The sequence below is a fragment of the Podarcis vaucheri genome (genome assembly GCF_965113315.1).
Source record: "Podarcis vaucheri genome assembly, chromosome: 2".
NCBI classification, from domain to species: Eukaryota; Metazoa; Chordata; class Lepidosauria; order Squamata; family Lacertidae; genus Podarcis; species Podarcis vaucheri.
In genome coordinates this window covers 107804679-107825371 of record NC_138760.1, presented here as the reverse complement: position 1 = coordinate 107825371, position 20693 = coordinate 107804679, and the positions used below count along the sequence as shown (strand labels likewise).

General features: G+C 42.6%; 1 protein-coding gene across 5 annotated transcripts in view; it reads left to right on the top strand.

The window, feature by feature from the left end:
* The window catches only part of PTPRG (protein tyrosine phosphatase receptor type G), a 560158-nt gene that overhangs the window by 475397 nt on the left and 64068 nt on the right, over window positions 1-20693 (top strand). For 4 of the 5 annotated variants that reach the window (XM_082209226.1, XM_082209222.1, XM_082209224.1 and 1 more), the window contains exon 13: window positions 8246-8378. In XM_082209226.1, coding sequence (XP_082065352.1) covers window positions 8246-8378 — 133 coding nt within the window. The remainder of the gene's footprint in view (window positions 1-8245; window positions 8379-20693) is intronic. The other variant, XM_082209223.1, reaches the window with a different exon arrangement.

Genomic DNA, 20693 nt, shown 5'->3' with positions numbered 1-20693 from the left:
CAACAATTCTTCTTGGATGGTGAATTGGAAGAAAAAGTTGCACAGAAGAGATTTTGGAGCAAATTCATTGGTTTTGGGAGGGGTGGTTCAACCAGATAGAATGGCATTCGCCCAGGAGTTCTAAAAGAGCTCACATTCAAAAATGAAATACTGACTTGAGCACCCAGCCTCTTTTTTCTGACATTATCCTCCATAGAGCATTTGAAAAGGACTAATGAAGGGCCAGTCTTGCATCCATGTACACAAACACACCTCCACATATGATCCTGGAAGCTACATAGTCAGCTAAATGTGACTTGAATTATTGGTCTATTAGTAATATTTTTTAAAATGTTAAAAATGGATTGTTTAAATACTTGGTTGTTAGAGGAGAAGTACCGTATTTTTCGCCCTATAGGACACACTTTTTCCCCTCCAAAATTGAAGGGAAAATGTGTGTGCGTCCTATGGGGCGAATGCAGGCTTTCACTGAAGCCTGGAGAGCGAGAGGGGTCGGTGCGCACCGGCCCCTCTCGCTCTCCAGGCTTCAGGAGAGCCCCAGCGCCAGCCCCACAAGGTTGGGGGACAGAGGTAGGCGGAACGCCGCCATCCCGCTGTCTCCCGAAGTGGTTTGGAGGCTGACGGCGGGGAGACCCCGCTGCCAGCCCCGCAAGCTCCGGGGACAGTGGGGAGGCGCAGCGCGTCTCCCCGCTGTCCCCGGACCTGATCTGAAGGCGGGCAGCGGGGAGAAGAGCACTTCTCCCCGCTGCCTGCCCCACAAGCTCCAGGGACAGCAGGGAGACGCAGCGCATCTTCCTGCTGTCCCCGGACCTGATCTCAAGGCGGGCGGCGGGGAGAAGAGCGCTTCTCCCCGCTGCCTGCCCCACAAGCTCCAGGGACAGCAGGGAGACGCAGCGCGTCTTCCTGCTGTCCCCGGACCTGATCTCAAGGCGGGCGGTGGGGAGAAGAGCGCTTCTCCCCACTGCCTGCCCCACAAGCGCCTGGGGGGGAATAATTTTTTCCCCTTTATTTCCCCCCAAAAAAACTTGATGCGTCCTATGGGCCGGTGCGTCCTATGGGGCGAAAAATACGGTAATAATCACTGGCACTGGGAAGAACTCAGTCCCATTTGATTGAATACCTGAGAATCTGTGGGGAAACCCCAGAGGCCCCCAAAATGGGAAAGGAGCAAATATACTGCCAGATTTTACCACCCACCATGGCCTTATAACTTAGTCCTGTTTGGAAGTTGGCAGTAGGAGTATATCAAAGAAAATTTGCATCCATTGAAAAAATGAATGGAAGGAATTGTTCAGAAGTGGCTGATCCATTCCCCATCTGGGGAGACCTAATCCATCCCCTAAGCAATCCCCACCACCAAATGATTCCATTCTTTTTATTGGTTGTAAAAAGAAAATAAAACAGACAAGCAGCCCTCTACCCTGATGAAGATATAAATGTCCCCTTCCCCAGTCATAAAGTCAGTCATTGGATGAATGGTGATGGAATGATGACCCTCAGCTGATCTGCACATCTTAACTGAGATTGGGGAGTTTTGTGGTTATGTCCTCTGTGTGTGGGAGCGTGTTTGTGCATCCAAAAAAATGCATGTGACAGTGTGGGGTGGTCAAACTCAGCACTGACACATGCCCACCAGAAGGTTGGCTGGGAGTGAAAATAGCCCATCAACCAAAAAAAGTTAGCTGCCTCCAGAACAGTTGTAGTTTCCTATAGACTCACAAAGGGGAGAGCAGCTTTTCCTGGATAAAGTGACAGTGATGTTATCCGTTTTTTCCTTCCTCTTCTCTACTCATTCAGTAGAAAAGTCAGGAGCTACTTTTTGACAGCTTAGGTTTGCTGATTTGCTTGAAGTTTGTTTTAAAATATTTTCCAACATTCAAGGCATTGTGCAATATTTAAAAACAGCTCAGTGAGATGAAATCACAAAGCAAGTGGCAAGCGATAATGATGCAAACATCCCCAAAGTCAACAAAACACCTTCCACAAAGACAAAACCGTACACATTAGAGCAGAGTTGGAGATTCTTACCTGTGGCCCCTCAGATGTTGCTGGATTTTGACTCCCATCAGCTTTAGTCAGCATGGCCAGACGTCAGGGATGATGGGAGCTGTAGTCCTGCAAAATCTGGAGGGCCACATAGGAGCCCCAAATCTCAACCCTATATAGTGCCTTTCTCCTTCTTCCTTATCTCTAAACAACAAGAATAATAATTTTATTATTTATATGCCACCCATCTGCCAGGAGTTTTGAACAGGGGCTTGGGGTACAAGGCAACACTTTGTGCTCCTTTCTCAGCTCACTTCTTTGCCTTCACATACCATCTTGTCTAACTTGAATTATGTCTATCCTGTACCTACATCTGTTCTGCGTACTGTGTTGCTTTCCTTCCTGCTAAATAAATGTTTAGCAATTGTCATACTAATTGTGTGTCTTGTGTTTATTACTTACAAATCTATCTTCCAAGCATTCAGTTTCTCAGGCTGGTGAAAACACTAGTGGTTCACTAGCTGCTGGGGGCCTTCTCACAAAATAAGACCACCGTAAACCTCTGTGCGGTTGAACCTCTCCACACTGCCGATAGGAACAGTTGGTGGTGGTGTGGAAAGAAACCCCATGGTGAGGGCTGACTACATGGAGTGATGAGCTGGTGGCTAGGAAATGGCTCACTGTATGAAGCAGCAACCATCTGGAGGCCATTTTAAGAGGGTTTTTTTGCTTGGTGAAGCCCATTGCCAGTAACCCCATTTGCATGTATAAGCTAAACTATGGATTAGTATAAGCAAATGTGCAGGTTCCCAGAGGGAAGAGCACATCCACTTTGTTCCTTCTCTGGTTCTGCTGCTGTGAACTGAGCCATAGTTTTGGCCTTGTGTTAAATCATGGTTTCTTTCGCTCCAGATAAACCATAAACTGTAGCCAAGATTTGTTCTATGGCTCATGGGTTTGTTTGGAGAAATAAACCAGGAGTCCAGGGGAAAAGGAGCAAAGCAGCTGCAATTGTCAAAACCAAGAGGATTCCCATGTTTGATTTCCAGGTGTGCATCAGGAACAGATCGCCATAATCTAACCAGATTCTCCCCTCCATATACTCTGCAGGGATTAAACCATGGGGCGGCAAACTAAGGCCCGTGGGCCGGTTCAGGCCCAATTGCCCTCTGGATCTGACCCATAGACAGACTGGGAATCACTGTGTGGGATTCCAGTGTGCACATTCTTTCCCTCTTCCTCTCCCTCACACGGTGGCGGCGGCCCCTCCTCCCTCCCTCCTCCTGGCTTCTCCCTGCCCTGCCTAGAGGAGGAAGGTTGGCTGGGCTTCATTGGTGCCAGCAGCAGCAGCACTCAAGCAGCTGCCATTTAAAACAGCCCTTCTCCAGGGCCCTTTTGTGCGCCGCTCATCGTCCCTCCGCTGCCGCTGCTGCCAGCCCTTGCCGCTCGCAAGACACAGGTAAGCAGCCACCAGGGCTCGTAGTGCTCTTGCGTCATTCCCCCCCCCCTCTTCAAAATATAGTCCAGCCCCCAACAAGGTCTGAGGGACAGTGGACCAGCCCCTTGCTGAAAAAGTTTGCTGACCCCTGGATTAAACCAATAGGTGGCAGGACGTTGCCTCATTGGAATACTGCCACCTCCCTCCCTTTCTCCCCTGTTTACCCTGATATGCTCTGATCATCTCCCTTCAATAGGCATGGTCACCAAGACGATCCTTTGTGTGTTGAGGCTCATTTAGCCTCTGTACGCCTAGGCCTTCAGTGTTGCTGTCTGAATTTCAGTTGTACAGAAATTTAAAAAAAAACAAGCTTGAGGTTGTGCAAAAGCCTTTGGGAATAACCTCATTAGGATAATTAAGCATCTGTGTGGGTTCCCTCTCCCCCCCATTCTCCATATGCGGCAAGAATTATTAAGTTATAATTTCTTGTGATTCGTGAATGTTTTGCACTGCCGCGTGTAGGAGCCTGCAATCACTAAGACAGTTAGCATGCAGATAAACAAAAGAAAATCAGACCAGATTTTGCTGGCAGACTGTGTATACACAATATGACACTGTAGAAAAGTGTTGCCAGTCTCAACAGAAAAAAAGGACATACTAAGGTGTAGAGGGAGGCGAGAGAAATACCTGCAACTAAATGGAAAGTAGCATATGCTGCTGTTGCCTCTCGCGTTACAGTGAGTAAAATGCTTTAGCTAGTCAGTTATGGGTTTTTAAAGCTGTCCAGTGTCCGCTATTTATACTTGAATGGCTTGTACTGTGTTGGAAACAGTGTGCATTGATTCATTTGCACACAGGGTTTCATGCTCCCATAGGCTCATCAGTGTCCTCCAGTTGAATGGATGGGTGTTCAGTGCATGGTGGAATTCTGGTAATACTGTGTTCTGTGGCGTCTGCCTGTATGTTACTAGAAGAGTGAGAAATAAAATGTCTAAAAAGGATGGGAGAGAATTTTCATTCTGGTACAAAGAAAGGTGACTTCATAACATGTATAATCTGTTATGTTATGTTAACTAAGTGTCCATTCTCAGGATCCCATTAGGGTGGGCAGACAAACAGAAGTTAATATGCTCATCCGGTGCCACCCCCACCCCCCGACCCCTGTAATACCTTGCCAAAGCACCCTTAACAGTTTCATATATTTCTCCTGGCCCAGATTCTGAAATGGATGAAAACTGCTGAATGAGGCTTTCCTCGGGAAAGCAATTCTTATGGAATAAGCTACACATTTCAGTTTGTGGAGAAATGGCTTTTAAAGTGCCGGTGATCATGTTAGGTAGGACTCCCTGAAGCAGATACGCTATAATAATTTTTATTCCTTCCTACTGGGATGCATTCCAAGCCAGTAAAAGGCAAACTGAATTAATTCAGCGGTGACATATGCCACAGGAAAGTGTTTGCATTTCTTAGCAAAACTGGAGTTTCCTCACCCCTACCAAAAAAAAAAAAAAAATGGGCAAAGTTACAAAAAGGATACATTATATTTGTCTATTGCTGCTGAGCTGCCTTTGTTTAAAACGGAAAGCTGAAAATGCTGGGTGGCGGTTGTTGTTTTTGTTGTCGGGATGCAGGGAACCAGAACCGTCTGTGTCATTCTGTTTAACGTACATTTTCCTTCAGTATTACTCAGCAGGCCACATTTTTATAGGCTTCTCAGTGCTGGACCCCTGCTGGCAGCCCAGATGTACTGCGGACCGTCTGCTAGCACTGAGCACCACCAGTTACTTTTGCTGGTACTTTTGAATACTCCCTTTATATTTGCTGTAAAATACTTTCAAGATTAGCTTTTAAAAAGCAAATGTTCAAATGTGGATTTCTATTCAAATGTACTATTATGCTTCCACCTCTCCTGGTGCTCTGGGACAGCGCTCTCTCCCCCCTTCCTCTTTTTGTAGATCCAAATTGGTTAAAATGGAATATTTCTTCCAAACTAATTATATATAATAATATGTCAGTAGTACCAGCTACTAAAGTCTCAAGCTAGTCTCTTGCCACTGGCTGCTGCCGTCACATAAGAAGAGATCAGACCAAAAGGCAGGCTCGTCCAGCGCATTATCCATGCATACAATGCAAGACACCTAATTAGGACTTGGTGTTGGACTTGGAACTGAAATTTGCTGGTTTGAATGCCTGCTCATCCATGAACTCTCTAGGTAATCATGATCAAGCCACTGTATCCCAGTGTCTGTTGCCCATATTGTAAGAATCATTCCTGCTTTCATGTTGCAGTAATTACGCCCAGTCGCATAAGACAAATGTGCTAAAAATCTGTAAAGCGTTCTAGAAGTGCTGTGTAAATGTATAAAGAGACATGGGTTTACCAGTATCACTGTTCCCAGTTTAATCTTGTGAAGTCTGCTGTGTAGCGTTCTAGAAATCTAACACACACAAAATAAGAATGTCCTGTATGCAGGTTTCCATCTCATTGGCCAGGAGCCCAAGATGCCAAGTGGTGCCACAAACTTGACAGTGATCACTTCTGCTGCTTATGGTGGCTTGTTTATAGTCCTTTTGATGCATTTGCTTATTCTGATTGTGTCCACTCAATAGATCTTGACAGACATCTTGACACTGGCTGTTTGGACATAATACTGGCCATAACCAAATTAGCTTCTGCACATCCCCGCTTCACTTCTCCCTTCCTGCAGTAAGGAGACAATTCATTGAGTGTTGGCTTAGTGTTGTGTCCAAACTAAGGCTCACATTATTGACCCTTGGGTCCCTTCCAATTCTATGATTCTATGAGGTTTTCTCTCCTCCCAAACAAACTATAGTCAGGAATCCAAGAACAAATTTTGCCTTCCCAATCAGGATTTCTTTAGGAAACTGGTCTAGCTAACTGACTTAACTATGTTTTATGGCCAGTGTTAAGTGCCATTGTGCCATGCTGGTTGGGGCTGATGGAGTTTGTAGTCCAACAGTGTATGGAGAGCCACAGGGTCCCCATCGCAGTATTAGAGCATCACACTTAAAGACTTTCTGTATGTATTAACAGAGGACCAGCTCGGTAAACCAGATTCTGCATCATTGCAAGAGACCCTAACTCTGTGATCATAAAATAGAATAAAAAACTTTATGCTTTGCTGAAGACTAATGAAAGTTCAGTCACACCATAGATTTGCGTAATGGTGTTATGATATCAGCAGTTTAATTTTCAATTCCTTTCTTAATGATCCCTAGCATAGAAATTGCCTTTTTTCGCAGCTGCCACATACTGATCAACATCTTCATCAAGCTATTCACTACAACCCCAAGGTCTTGTTCCTGGTCGGTCACTGCTGGTTCAGACCCCATGAGCATATATGTGAAATTAAAATGTTTTGCCCCATTAAGATGTTTTGTACACTTGTTTACATTGAATTGTGTTTGCTATTTTACCACCCATTCACTCAGTTCTAGAGAGATCCTTCTGGAGTTCTTTTTTTTTTTTAAATCACGCTGAACAATTTTGTATTTGCAAACGTGACTTCCTCACTGCTTACCCAAACTCTAGATAGTTTATGGAACAAGCACAGGTCCCAATACTGATCCTAGAGGGACCCTACTTTCTTCTTCCCTCCATTGAGAGAACTGTCCATTTTTTCATCCTGTCTGCTTTCTGTTACTTAACCAGTTCCTGATACATAAGAGGGCCTCTCTTCTTGTTCTGTGACTGCTAAGCTTACCCAGCAATCTTGGGTGAGATACTTCGTTGAAAACTTTTTGAAAGTCCAAGTACATAGAATCATAGAATCATAGGATGTCAACTATATCACCTCTATCTCCATGCTCTCAAAGATCTCTAATGGGTTAGTGAGACAGGACTTACTATAGCAGAAGCTATGCTGGTTTGGATAACATTATTCAAACTGTGAACAGAGATACAAAATATGAACATTGGTAAAATCTTTGCTTTAAGCCATGTAGAAACCTGAGTTGAACTGTGACATATAGGAGAAACTATATGAGGACCCTGTTAGTTCATTCATTTAAATATGTGCAACTGTTTCCCCATTGTTAGCCTTGTTTAAAGATTTTAGAAATTGTCGACATTGATCTGTGTACTCTCCACATTGTCTTCCATGAAGTTACCCAAAATGTATTGCTTTGAGGCATATATGAACTCAGGTTTGTATCTTTCTACAATAATCTATTGTGAGAATCCAGCAATTTACATCTTCAGAGACATTTCAAACTTCACAGTGAGATACGCTGCAGTCAATGATTGTTTATACAGTACAATGTTGAAATGTTGGGAGGGAGTAGAGGATGAAAACAGTCATGGGCAAAAACTGGGAAAACTGAAAAAAATATATTCATGCACCCAATTCCTATGACTATTTGAAGTTGGAACCTAAAGAATGTTTCATGATAGCAAAACATTCCTATGTCACGCAACTAAGGTTTTGTGTTTCCAGTGTAATTCCTTGCTTCATAAAACACTCATCTTTGTTTTGAAGTCTGGTCTTCACTCGTGGAAAGAAGTACCATTTTCACTTTGGGCCATTTTATACATTACATTTCCAGGTGAACACAAGAAATGTATTGCATCCACACCAAAAAAGGAAATTGAAAGCAACGAAGATATGTTCACTGTTAGAAGTACCATACAATCAATTGCCAGGGAGCCATAATTGGCTGTAGCTCCTTGCCAAGTGCACGCTTGATGGCAAACTCAGGTTTGCCTCTGTGTAATGTGCACAATGGCCTGCTGTTCAAATTATTTTGTAGCCGTTCAGTTTCTTCTTGCAGTTACTGATTTTGTTGTTATTTGCCATGCAGCAGACAAGAATATTTCCAGTATGGCAACCAGACCTGCTACTGGCAAAATGGAATGGATCATTCCCCTCATTGTAGTCTCAGCCTTGACGTTTGTGTGCCTCATACTCCTTATTGCTGTTCTTGTCTACTGGAGGTGAGCCTTTTTAAAGCATTTTTAAACTCAATGATTGTATGCACTTTTGTGACTGCATTGTGATTTCTCTGCATTCATTGCTTCTTGCAATGCAGGAGATTGGCTTTGATGACTCTTTGGATTCCTTTCAATTCTATGATTCTCTTGTTTTTATTATTTTCATCAAGCTAATCCAATGACAAATACACTAAATACACCTTTGACAATTGATATTTGTTTCCAGATTTGTGCCATGTAAATAAGCATGGGAATGGGAAGGGCACATGTATGCTGAAAGTTCTGGTTCACTTAAAGTATTTCAGGTAAAGGGGATGAGGAAGACCTCTCCTGAAACCTTGGGTCAGATTAGGCAAAGTGGTGACACCTGGGTCTTGCCAGACTTCAGCTCCCTTCAGACCCAGGCAGCATGGCCAGTAGTCATGCAGGATGGGATTTATATTCCTGCAACATCTGGAGGATCACACATTGGCTGCCCTTGGCTTATCCCAGTACAGATTTATTTGTTCTGTGCTTGGTGAACTCAGTATATTGTCTGACTAAGTACAAGACAGTTTCATATGTTTAGGCAAATTTGCTGTGAACTGCCGCAGGTACTTCTTGCACTGTGGACCGTGCGCATCTTAAAATAGCAAATATGGGTTCAAGCTGGCTTGTTGTAATAAACTAGTGAATATCATCCAGGTTTTGATATCAAAAGAAGCTCCTTGTGTTTACTTAGATGTAAGTCCCATATGAGGAGGTTTTTCAGTTATGTGTAGTCAGTGCCTAGCAACAGATACTACTGCTACAACAACAATTCAGGAAGAAATATACTGGTGATAAATGAGTGTGTTAGAAATACTATGGCAAATGAAGTGAAATATGGGAAAATACAATAATAAAAAATACAGTGGTATAAAAATCAAATCTACTTTGCTTTCAAAAATATACCAAGGGAACCAAGGGTTGTATCCACAGGGTAGATTCATTGTAATAGGCATGAGTAAATTAGGTTCATTCATTTCACTGGGTCTACTCTGAATAGAACTTAGTTGGCTGCGATCCTTGAATCCCTGTATTGTGATATTGATTTATATGTTTTCTCCCCTCTTGCAGCCAAGTATATTCTGTTAATTTCTGCCATATTCCATGTTGTAGCTAGCCATTGTTTTAGCCAGTTCATGTTCCAGCTTCAGCAGTTACCAGCAGTAAGAAGTTTGGTCTTTGTCAAAAGGTTCCAAACTAACTAATAATGCTTTGCATGAACCGTTCCTTCCAATTAACGCTTCAATTCAAACAAAGGGCTTATGGAGACTGTATATTCAATCATTAAACCAACAGCATAGCAATCATTTTCCGAAACAAGACCACCACCCAACGGAACCACCAGATGTGCCAAAATTCAGACATGGCCCCAAAACTTTAGTTTGCCTTTGGAGTGAATTCCTCAACTTTTCAAGTTTTTTGTGCACAAGAAAGCAATCTTCCACATACAAGCCTTGTGCAGTTCTTACTACAAGCCAGTGTTGATTTTTAATGTTGGTGGCAATGAGGCGAAATAACAAGAGTCCAAACTCACCCTTTGGCTTGGGAGCATTCAGCCTGGAAACAGGGAATAGATAGAGGCAAAGTTTGGTTTTTATTTTCCTTTGCTGACTGAGTCATTGCTCCCTCTGGCTGTTACTAGGGAGATGTCAACCTGGCCTTCTCACACCTCCTTGAGCCGCACGGTGGGTCAACATGACATGTAGCCCAGAGCTTGAAAATGTAACAGTGTGTCTTTGTGTTCTAAGCACTGTGCTTTTAATTTCTAAGAACTGTGCGCAATCAATAATGATTCTGTCTCACGGCACCTTTTGCTGCCCAGTCATTCCTTTCTTCTTCACACAAACACTCCCCTCAGCAACTTCAAGCTTTGAATACCTATTTACCTTTCTATAGAGCAAAGAAAAAATATGCCTTCCTTTCCCTTTTTAATAATCCTAGGCTACAAACCTATGCTTGTAAGTGGGGATTCGTTCCGCAGGGGGGAAAAACATGTATAGGATTCGGCTGCAATTACTCATATGCCATTGCAGTGGTTAGCACTGCAGGGAACATCTTTCTTTTTATAAGCTAAGGCTTTGATAGTCGGCACTCAGGCCCAGTTCACACTGTTCTGCCGATTGCTGTTTGTTTTCTGCCTGGATTGCATGAAGCTTGTGGGAATGGTAGGTCTGAATCACTTGCCCTGAGCACAAATCACAGTTCTTTATGCTACCTCTCCACCAACATTTAGAAATTTGCAGCTGAGGGCAACCTACAGAACTGTGGTCCCAATCCGTTACTTGATTGGTTGCCAGAAGCTCCAGCTTGTCTTCCAGCCGCCGCCATGCTTTCCGTGGAGTCAGGTGCTAATATTGAAAGGCTGTGAAGGTACGCATGGGCTTGCGGCCCCAAATAAACCACAGTGCATGCGCAGAAGGCCACATATGGCCCTTTGGATCTGCTGAGTGGATTTGAACATTCCCCACCCGCTATTGTTTAGTAATAAAAAGAATAAACAAATTAGTTTCCTCATTCTTTTAAGATAAGGGTTGCAGCTCGGAGCATCTGCTTTGCAATGTAGAAGGTCTGAGGTTTAATCTCGGGTAGGGATGGGGAATTTTTTTGCCTGAAACCCTGAACCAGATTTAGCTAAGTAGTTGTACTATCGGAAGCCAGTGCAATGAGTCCCATTTAGTGCATTAGGATTTCCACCCCCTTTCCTCCTCGTGTCCCCTCTATGAGTTCCAGAGGGCCCTGAAAAACCCCAGAACAGCAGATAGGTAGCCGTGTTGGTCTGCCATAGTCAAAATAAAAAAATTCCTTCCAGTAGCACCTTAAAGACCAACTAAGTTAGTTCTTGGTATGAGCTTTCGTGTGCATGCATCTAAAGAAGTGTATCTAAAGAAGTGTATCTAAAGAAGTGTGCATGCACACGAAAGCTCATACCAAGAACTAACTTAGTTGGTCTTTAAGGTGCTACTGGAAGGAATTTTTTTACCCAGAACAGCAGATAGGGATCATTCCATCAGGCAAGCTGAAAAGCCCCAAACTTGTCAACGTAGTGCTAAGTAAATGTTTAGTGTTACATCCAAAGGAAGCCACCCCGGGGACCCAAATTAGGGGATGTTACCAGCTCCTAATGGATGCGGGTGGCGCTGTGGGTTAAACCACAGAGCCTAGGACTTGCTGATCAGAAGGTCGCCAGTTTGAATCCCTGCAACGGGGTGAGCTCCCATTGCTCAGTCACAGCTCCTGCCAACCTAGCCATTCGAAAGCATGTCAAAGTGCAAGTAGATAAAGAGGTACCGCTCCAGCGGGAAGGTAAACAGCGTTTCCGTGTGCTGCTCTAGTTTGCCAGAAGCGGCTGAGTCATGCTGGCCACATGACCCGGAAGCTGTATGCTGGCTCCCTCAGCCAATAAAGCGAGATGAGCACCGCAACCCCAGAGTCAGTCACGACTGGAACTAATGGTCAGGGGTCCCTTTACCTTTTTTACCAGCTCCTAAATGCTATTCAACTAAACAATTGTACAAGTTTTGCTAAGATACATGTTTTGAAAGTAACTATAATTGAAAACAAGACCAGGGCCTTAAAAAAGAATAAATGTTCCATAGTACTCTATAATATATGAATCCTTTTCAAAATATGTCTATGTGAAAATCATTACTATCTACTATAATTTCTTTTTTTTAAAAACCCTCTCTAATATCCTTTTTTTAAAAAAAATAGTTATTTTTCTTTAGCATTGCTAATGTAAGCTAAATCTGTGAGCTAAATCTAATTTAACTTTGGTAATATTTAATTTAATATTAAAAAGCCTTTTGTCAGGAAAAACAATTGTATCTCCATTAGAATCAATCCTAATACAAAAGAAGCATTAAAAAGTTTTTTAAAAGGTGAATGAATAAAGATTAATGATTCATTTTTCTTAAAAGATTTGAGATACAATTTCCATTTTCCAAAGGAAAACATTGTAATTAGAGGAATCTGCAAATTGAAATTAGCTTGCCTCTTCATTTTTGCCATTAAATAGAGTATTTAATTAGCATTTATAGTATTCAGGTTCTGAATTTAAATATAAACTAGAAAAGGACTTGAGTCACACTATTGTTTACATGCAAAATACCTAAATTGAATCTGCTGACAATGTGAATTAATTTTTTTCCTAATGATGCAAAGCACATTTTCTGAAATGATGAGTGAAAAATCTTACTTTAAAAAACCCTTTTCCTAATTTGCATACATATTAATCCCTGTTTAAAAGATACATTAATTCTCTTCATTAAGCACTAGTAAATGTATTTTGAACTTCTGATAATCAAGTTTGGAAACTATGGCCCTATTTTCAGTGCAACATTTAGCATCACTGAACTATCTTCTGGATAATGCTTGTCTACTGTTTGTGTCACGAGGGTAAATCCCATTTGCCTTTTTAAAATTACAATGATTGCAAGCTCTTGTGATTAAGGAGCTAGCACTCATCCCCTAGAGTCTCCTCTGAAACAACTGGGTACTTCAGAGACCACTTAATCCAGTATGTTAAAAATACCAATTTTGGTTTTCTGGAAAAGGTAATCAAGATCAAATCCTAATGCAAAAGATGGAGTGCTTTGAGGTTTTTTTCATTTATTTAGATAAGTAGAGGTGATTAGAATGTGTTAAGTATGATCAGTATAATGAGTAGATGAGATTGTTGGAAATCCTATGCCTAATTTCAAAATTCTGTATTAGAAGAGATACATAAGGGTGAAAAGTTATGTGGATAGATTAATAGGTTTGGTTGGTTATTTTTTTAATGATTCTATTCTATTCAGGTGTTCCATTGAGATCAATAAGGCTTACTCCTATGTAAAGTAGGTATAAGTTTGACTTTCTCTTAGTCTCATAATTGCATCGACACCTCCCATCTACCCAGAGGTAAGCTGGTTGCTAATCCAGACTGGTGCAATCAGTTGAACTGGAATGATATTTTCTAAGTAGTAGGATGCCAGTTACTTGTTAACATGCCTACATCGATGCATATGGTGGCCATATGGCTAGAAAGCTCTACAGTTGTTCACCTTAGCTGTAACTACGTGCTAAACATGGTTGTAAGAATTTGCCTAAGAGAAAGGTGTAACCATGTGCACACTCATTCAATCACTGGATAGCTGGATTGGGCTACTTCACAGCTCTTTAATACTTCTTGGTTATAATACTGCACAATAATCTAGAAGTGGAGTTACAACTGTGATCAAGACCACGTTATTGGCACTACAGGTGCCACATAATACCCATTCTGCATTAAAGGTAAAGGTAAAGGGACCCCTGACCATGAGGTCAGGTCCAGTCGTGACCGACTCTGGGGTTGCGGTGCTCATCTCGCTTTACTTCCCGAGCAAGCCGGCGTACAGCTTCCGGGTCATGTGGCCAACATGACTAAGCCACTTCTGGTGAACCAGAGCAGCACACGGAAACGCCGTTTACCTTCCCGCCGGAGCGGTACCTATTTATCTACTTGCACTTTGACGTGCTTTCGAACTGCTAGGTTAGCAGGAGCAGGGACCGAGCAACGGGAGCTCACCCTGTCGCGGGGATTCGAACCGCCAACCTTCTGATCGGCAAGCCCTAGGCTCTGCGGTTTAACCCACAGAACCACCCGCGTCCCCTATTCTGCATTATAAGAACTCAATTATTTAGTGTGGCACTTAGGAACTCCCTGCTTCTTGAGATTAAGCATACACCTTCACTGTACTATTTTCTGCACCTGCTAAAATGTTCTTGTTTAGACAGGCCTACTCAGATGCTTAGAAAGTTGAGGTAATTTTAATCTTTGTTAAGTTTTATGGTGTGTGTCCCCTCTCAATTTTATTGTTTAATCTTTTTGTAAACCACTTTGAGTTCCTTTTTTACAGTCAAGTGGTATATACATTTTGTGAAATAAATAAATAAATACCTCAATTTGCAGCACTATATCCCCATAACGTGCTGAAAGTGGGCTTGCATTATTGAAGTGGGATTTAAGTTTCAGTGTAAACAAAGGAAGAGTCTTGTGCTACCTTAAAGACTTCACCAAAAATGCCAAAGGTCTGCTACTCAAAGCTAAGTCCCATTTTAAAGTAATTCCCATTCCGTTTTGTCTGAACTATTTTCAATGGTAGTCTTCAGTCAGGAAAGGTTTCTCCTTGTGAGGTTAAAAATGCCTCTGCTACCTCACTGCAACATTTTTGAATCTGCTCATTAATTGGTTTCCAAGACCCTCCCTCTCCCCCTCCTGTTGGTATGGGCAGAATACTTGGCCGCAATGATTTCTAGAGTAAGGGGCGTTGAAGAGCAAATGTACCTGAAAATGATTGCTGTGGGGATGCTATTTAAGCGCAAATGCACCTAGAACTTTCATTGGGACAGGAAGGAGAAAGCCAAGATATCTACTAGTGAACAGTTTGTTCTGGGCTAAGCAGTTTAAGAACATAAAGTAGCCCAGCATCCTGCTTCCCATAGTGGCCTTGAGGAAGCTTACAAGCACTACATGAGGGCAAGAGCCCTCTGCTGCTGGTGTCCTCCAGCAACTGGTATTGAAAGGCTTGCTGCGTAGTCTCGAGATGGTCTTTAACCACCATGACTAGTAGGCCATGATTGCTTTATCCTCCATGAGTTTCTCTAACCCCCTTTTAAAGCTAAGTTGGTGGGCTATCACCACATCTTCTGGAAGCACATTGGATAGTATGCCACAGCAGTGAGAAGGAGAGGCAGGGCAGAGCCTGTATGGAGGCGGGAATAGGATCTGGTACGGACATCCTGAGAACTTCCATCCCAGATCGCTTGCTGCCACCTTCAGACTCTACCCTGCTCTCCACCTCTCACTAGTTCACCCAACCTGAGCTCAGGTATCTTACAGGCCTTTGTCCATTTGTGATTACTTCAGGTTGACATGATTACTTCGAAATTACTTCAAAGGGCTATAAGAAACTACTGCTGCAGTTGCCAGGAAATGCCCTACTCCAAGAAGAGACCAAGCAAGGACGAAACAAGTTTTCTGGTCCATGTTTCACTTAGGTTAAATTAGCATGATGCATATGACACTTACTGCTTGGAAGGAAAGTGTCTTGCAGCTGAACTGGGATAGTTCTGAACCCACAAATCCAAATGGAATGTCGTGCAGTATTTTTATATGCTTTGTGCTCTTCTTTTCCACATACCCTCTTGTACTTTGGGGTGAAAGTAGGACAGGAAGCTCTGGGGAAAGGCAAAAGTAGAAATGTGGGGAGTTCACCTGCCACATAATCCTGCGGCAAGATCAAGCCCCGTGGAACAAACAAGAGAATCGTGCTAAGTTGATTCTCCTATAGAGAGATAGCACTACTGTTCAGTTCTTTTTCAGGTTGGATTTTTATTTTATTTTGGGGTCCAAAAAAACAGGAGGACGGAGCATGGGGAAAACACAAGAGGATTATAATTTGCTTGATACTTTATGTGGATGAGCTGTAAAAGGGGGGGGGGACCTGAGTAAACTAAGAACGAGAATTCCACAATTCCTAATGCAGACAGCCTTTCTCCTCCTCTTCTTCCTCTTCCTCTTCCTCCTCCTCCTCCTCCTCCTCTTCTTCTTCTTCATTGTATCCCGCCCATCTGACTGGGTTGCCCCAGCCACTCTAGATGGCTCCAACCACTCTCTGCCTTGTGAATATTATGTTTTAGAAATCACAATTTGCTAGGACCCTCAGCACCTAAAGTAAAGCCTCTGAAGGAAACAATAAATTGTTTCCACCTACTGTGATCTGAAATTCATGAAGCATGTTTCCTCAGCCTCTGTATGAATGGGCCAAAGCAACTATTATCAGCACCATGTTTACAGGGAAATATGGCCCAATGTATTAGATTGCATTTTGTTGCAGGCCTGAGCCTCCTACCATCACCCCCATTTCAGATTCTGTATATGGCTACTATGAAAAGTTAAATTGTTTGATTGTGTGCACATATTAGGATGCTCATATATCTATTAAAATTAGAATTTTGTTTTTCATCATATTTTGTGTAAGCTCTATTTAAATTAGTTTGTTGCAGAACAGAGTTGCTTGATGGGTAAATTGGTGGATCAGATTCAATGTTAACAAGTTACTTGTCTGGTATATTGTATATTGTATTATCAGGCATAGTTTTATTCAGACGTCACACTGAACACAGGTACAAGCTGTCTTCTCATGTACATATATTTGTGCAAAAGAGTGAAGACATGTTGATTTGTACAGATTAACTCTTGTGTACACAGGTACCCAAACAATACACTCACTGAATGGTACCTGTGAATAACTGCATGAGCATACAACTCAATGTGCACACTTGCACAGATTGTACGTTTATCGAATGTAACGTGAACATCCCCCATGTGGCTGTGTTTTGCAACCAGACTGATATAAATGGCCCCTCCTTTTGTTGCAAACACCATAGCGTAGTTCTCGCTGATTCAGTAGTGAAAATAAACGTTAATGCAATGGTCGTTGATCATATCTCATGCACAAAAAATGTGGGGGGGGGGTGTTTTGTTTTCTCCTCTTTTAAAAAACAATAATTTAATATCCATTTAAGTGGCTTCAGCAGAAAGCAGCATGTAAACTGACAAGCATCGCATCGGGCTCTCCATTCCAGAATTCCAATTAGGTGTTTGAGCGGCAGATTGTCAGCACACTGGTTATCAGCCTTGTGTGATTGTAGTATAGTGGGGCCTAATTTGGAGTCAGGAGCCTATTGCACCCCCACCCGCCAAACACTTTCTAAATTTCATACACCATCATTTAGATTCTGTATTACTCTAACGGAGTATGCATTGTCTCCCCTACAAATTTTGCCTCTCCTTGGTGTATTGACACAGGGAGGAGGTATTACAGAGGGGTTGGGGGGGAAGCAAACCCTGTTCCGAAGCTAGAAAGGGGATGTTAATTAAACACTGTATATTCCCCCACACGCCTCACTGAAATATAAATGACTCATTTGTTAGTCAACTGAAATTATCTTGCCCTGAACATCTTGTGCTCCTGTGACAAGGTTTGCCTGCGCATGGAAAATCACTTGTGCTGGCCATTTTCCGAGTTTTCTAAACTGCTGTGTTGCTTTGACATGTTGTTCAAACGAATTGTATTTTCTGCTAGTCTGAGGGAGGAGGGAGAGGAAGGAACTTAGCTATTTCAGGCCACAATCCTGTATTGCCAGATAATTTAGGTTTTAGGTGGTTTCGTATCTTAAAAGCTACGTTTTCTGAACTTGAAACTTCTTTCCGAGTCACATTTGAAGACTGCCCTGTCCACACACATTTGTCCATAGTTGCTGCAAGCAATTCGTATGCAGAGAGTCATGTTTGAAATCATTTTCCTGCATGCTTGTCCACTCATGTGTTAGTGTTACATGTAGCTTTGGGTGCTGGTGATGTCATATTCATGTGGCATACAGGTGGGATGCTGGTGATGTCATATTAAGGTGACATACAGTGGAGTGGCACACAGGAAGGAATGTCACCCTCTTCACATGGGTCACCACTACAAATGGTATATTTAAACTGGCCCAAAACATGTGCTCTTCTGAAATCAAGTTTTCCTTTGCCTTGATATTCTATCAGCGTTAGGCATCTTCTACATACGTATCAGGGCAGGTGGGCATAACCATATTTTCACATCTCATAAAAGATAGGAAAATCAGAAGCTGGGTTATAGCAAGTCAGGCCGTTGGTACATCTAGCTTACTTTTGTCTACTCCGACTGGCAGTAGTTCTCCAGGGTTTCAGACAGAAGGCTTTTCCCAGTCCTGAGATACTTGGACCTTTTGCATGCAAATCACAGGTACCTTCAGTGAGCTACAGCCTCTTCCTCATGCTAATTCCTCAGGCTAAGAAGCTTAGCTCTCTTTGTTCCTATAATTTCAGTCATTGCTCCTGTTTGAATTTAAAAGTCTCCTTTATTCTAATGCTCTAGTCTAGAACTTTGCTGCCTAATTAGGAGCTCCTGCAAATTCCTAATTCTAACGCTTCAGATGTTTCGATATGCCTTGATTTTGCAGACATTCTGCATAACAAATGTTTTCCCCTCAACAGTCTGACTTGCTGTATTTTGGGACTGGGTTTGAAACTTCAAAGGTGTCCTTGATTATTCCTGCCCACCCCTCTTCTCTCTCTCCCTCTCTCATTTTTCTCTTTTGCAAATACTTTGCACAAAGGTGATTTGACTTGGTCTCTCTTTTGATCCGATACATTTTATGACCTCTTACAAAGTTTGTATAATCATCAGTTGAGAAACTGCACCAAGCCGTTCTTTCTTACTCCATTTGGAATTTGTAGTATGTGTTTTTTCTCTGCTTAAAAATACTGAACAAGTGCCTCATCTAGCCTATGACTTCCAGGCTGATTTCATGGATCTCAGTGGATGGAATAACAGAAGGAGCCTAGACTATCTGCCTCCTGCCCTTAAATAGCACATCTGGTATCTACATGGCCCTTGTAATGATAGGGAGATAGGGTGTTTGTAATTCATTATGGGTTATGTGCAGAGTTGGAAGACAGGCCTGCGGCCAGAAATGTTGTGTACCTAAGCATACCTTGGGGGGAATGGGGATCATTTCTCAATGCAAATCAGCAGAAACCTAACCATAAATAGTGGAATTTAATTCTAAATTGAACTGGTGTATTACTTTTTTTTTTAATACCACCAGATGCCCTAGTGTTTCTCAGCTGCCCCAGTACTTTGCCACTTGCTGGTTAAAAAACAATGGAAGCCAGGAGCATGATTCTAGTGACACATTGGATACTGTGCTGACTGTGCATTTTCCCTCTGCAGGGAAGCTGCCAGGAACTCCCCCAAAGGCAGCAGACATCTCCACACACATCTCTGGGACAGTGTTGTGGATAGTATTAATGTTGCTACAAAAGCCGGCTCCTGTCCCTCTCTATGCCAAGCCGTGGCAAGAGCACATGGGATCTCAGACACACACACACAGGGTCTGTGTCCCTTTGGATAACAGAAGACACGGTGGAGGCTGTCGTGCTTTAAGAAATATGGTTTTATTCACATATTTACACCTTCAGTTTGCATGGAGGGGATCCAGGTCTTACAGCATGGCCCAGAGCATTGCAGGCAGTCCTTCCTTGCCCCTCACCAAGATGGATCTCACCCTTTCTTCTTCCCAGAAGCCCCTTGCCCTCCTCCCAGAGCAGTTACCCTGGCAACCTTCCAAATCTCCAGTCTCTGGTCACACCTGGTGCTAGAAGTTTGGCCAGGCTACCCAGGAATTCCTTTGCAGCTTATATTCTGCCTTCATATCACCAATAACCCAAAAGCCCAGTATTTATTTTTAGTATTTAGAGGGATGCCCCACCCCCACAGGTCTGCACCCCACCATGTAGAACAAGATTTAGGATATGCATTCAAAATAAAGCACCTTCATTCATTAAATAACTCTGTTCCATTTGGACAACATCCAACATTATGTGAGTGGACTTCCCTTTCCTCTTGTCAGCACCCCTCCAAAAGGTCCCACATGGGGGTCATGGGGAGGGGGAACAGAAGCCTCCTACAAACAGAAGTCCTTTCTGTTAGTGAATGGACTCCACTGGATTTCACCAGTTGTGTTTTAGGTCAGGCATGCTAACTCCTTTAAAATGGTTTTAAATTTGAGCATAAACATTTAAAAGTTTTTAAAAGAAATCCCACCTTCTTGGTTAATTTGTAGTCCATAGAGCACATCCTCTTCCTCCTTTTTCTTCGTTTTCATAAATCCCTTATGTCAAAAGCTTTTCACTCACCACTGATTGTAACCTGCACAGATGTTCCAAGTATTGATTAAATACATGGAGGGGGAAAGCCTCACTTGTTCCAGCCCTGCCAGAGGTCACAGAGAGAATAATTACTCTTAGAGGACCTTGTGTGTCATCCCAAATAAGGTTTCACAATTTCCTTTGCCGTTCTCAGGGGATGGTGTTGGCAAGATGGAGGAAAGAGCTGTGTGCTGGATTTATCCCACTATTAATTTGTAGTCAGAGAGCCATGTAAATGCATTATGGCACTGGCCACCTGAGCATTCATTTGGTTCTACAGTGGCAGACTTAAGTATCACCCTCCCTCCAAGAATCCTGATTTAGCCAGCTCAGCCAGGCTCTTTAATGGGAAAAACTACACTGCAAGAGCCTTTATTTTAAAGAAGTGGTTCTGCTTGTTTTGCAATGCCTGTGTATATATTAGCTAAAGCTGCGGCTCTGATGATAAATAGAACATGGAAGTGCATCACATGCTTGTACTCAATTCATCTTGAATAACCAACTCTCTCTGATTCCATACTCCTTCCCCCCCC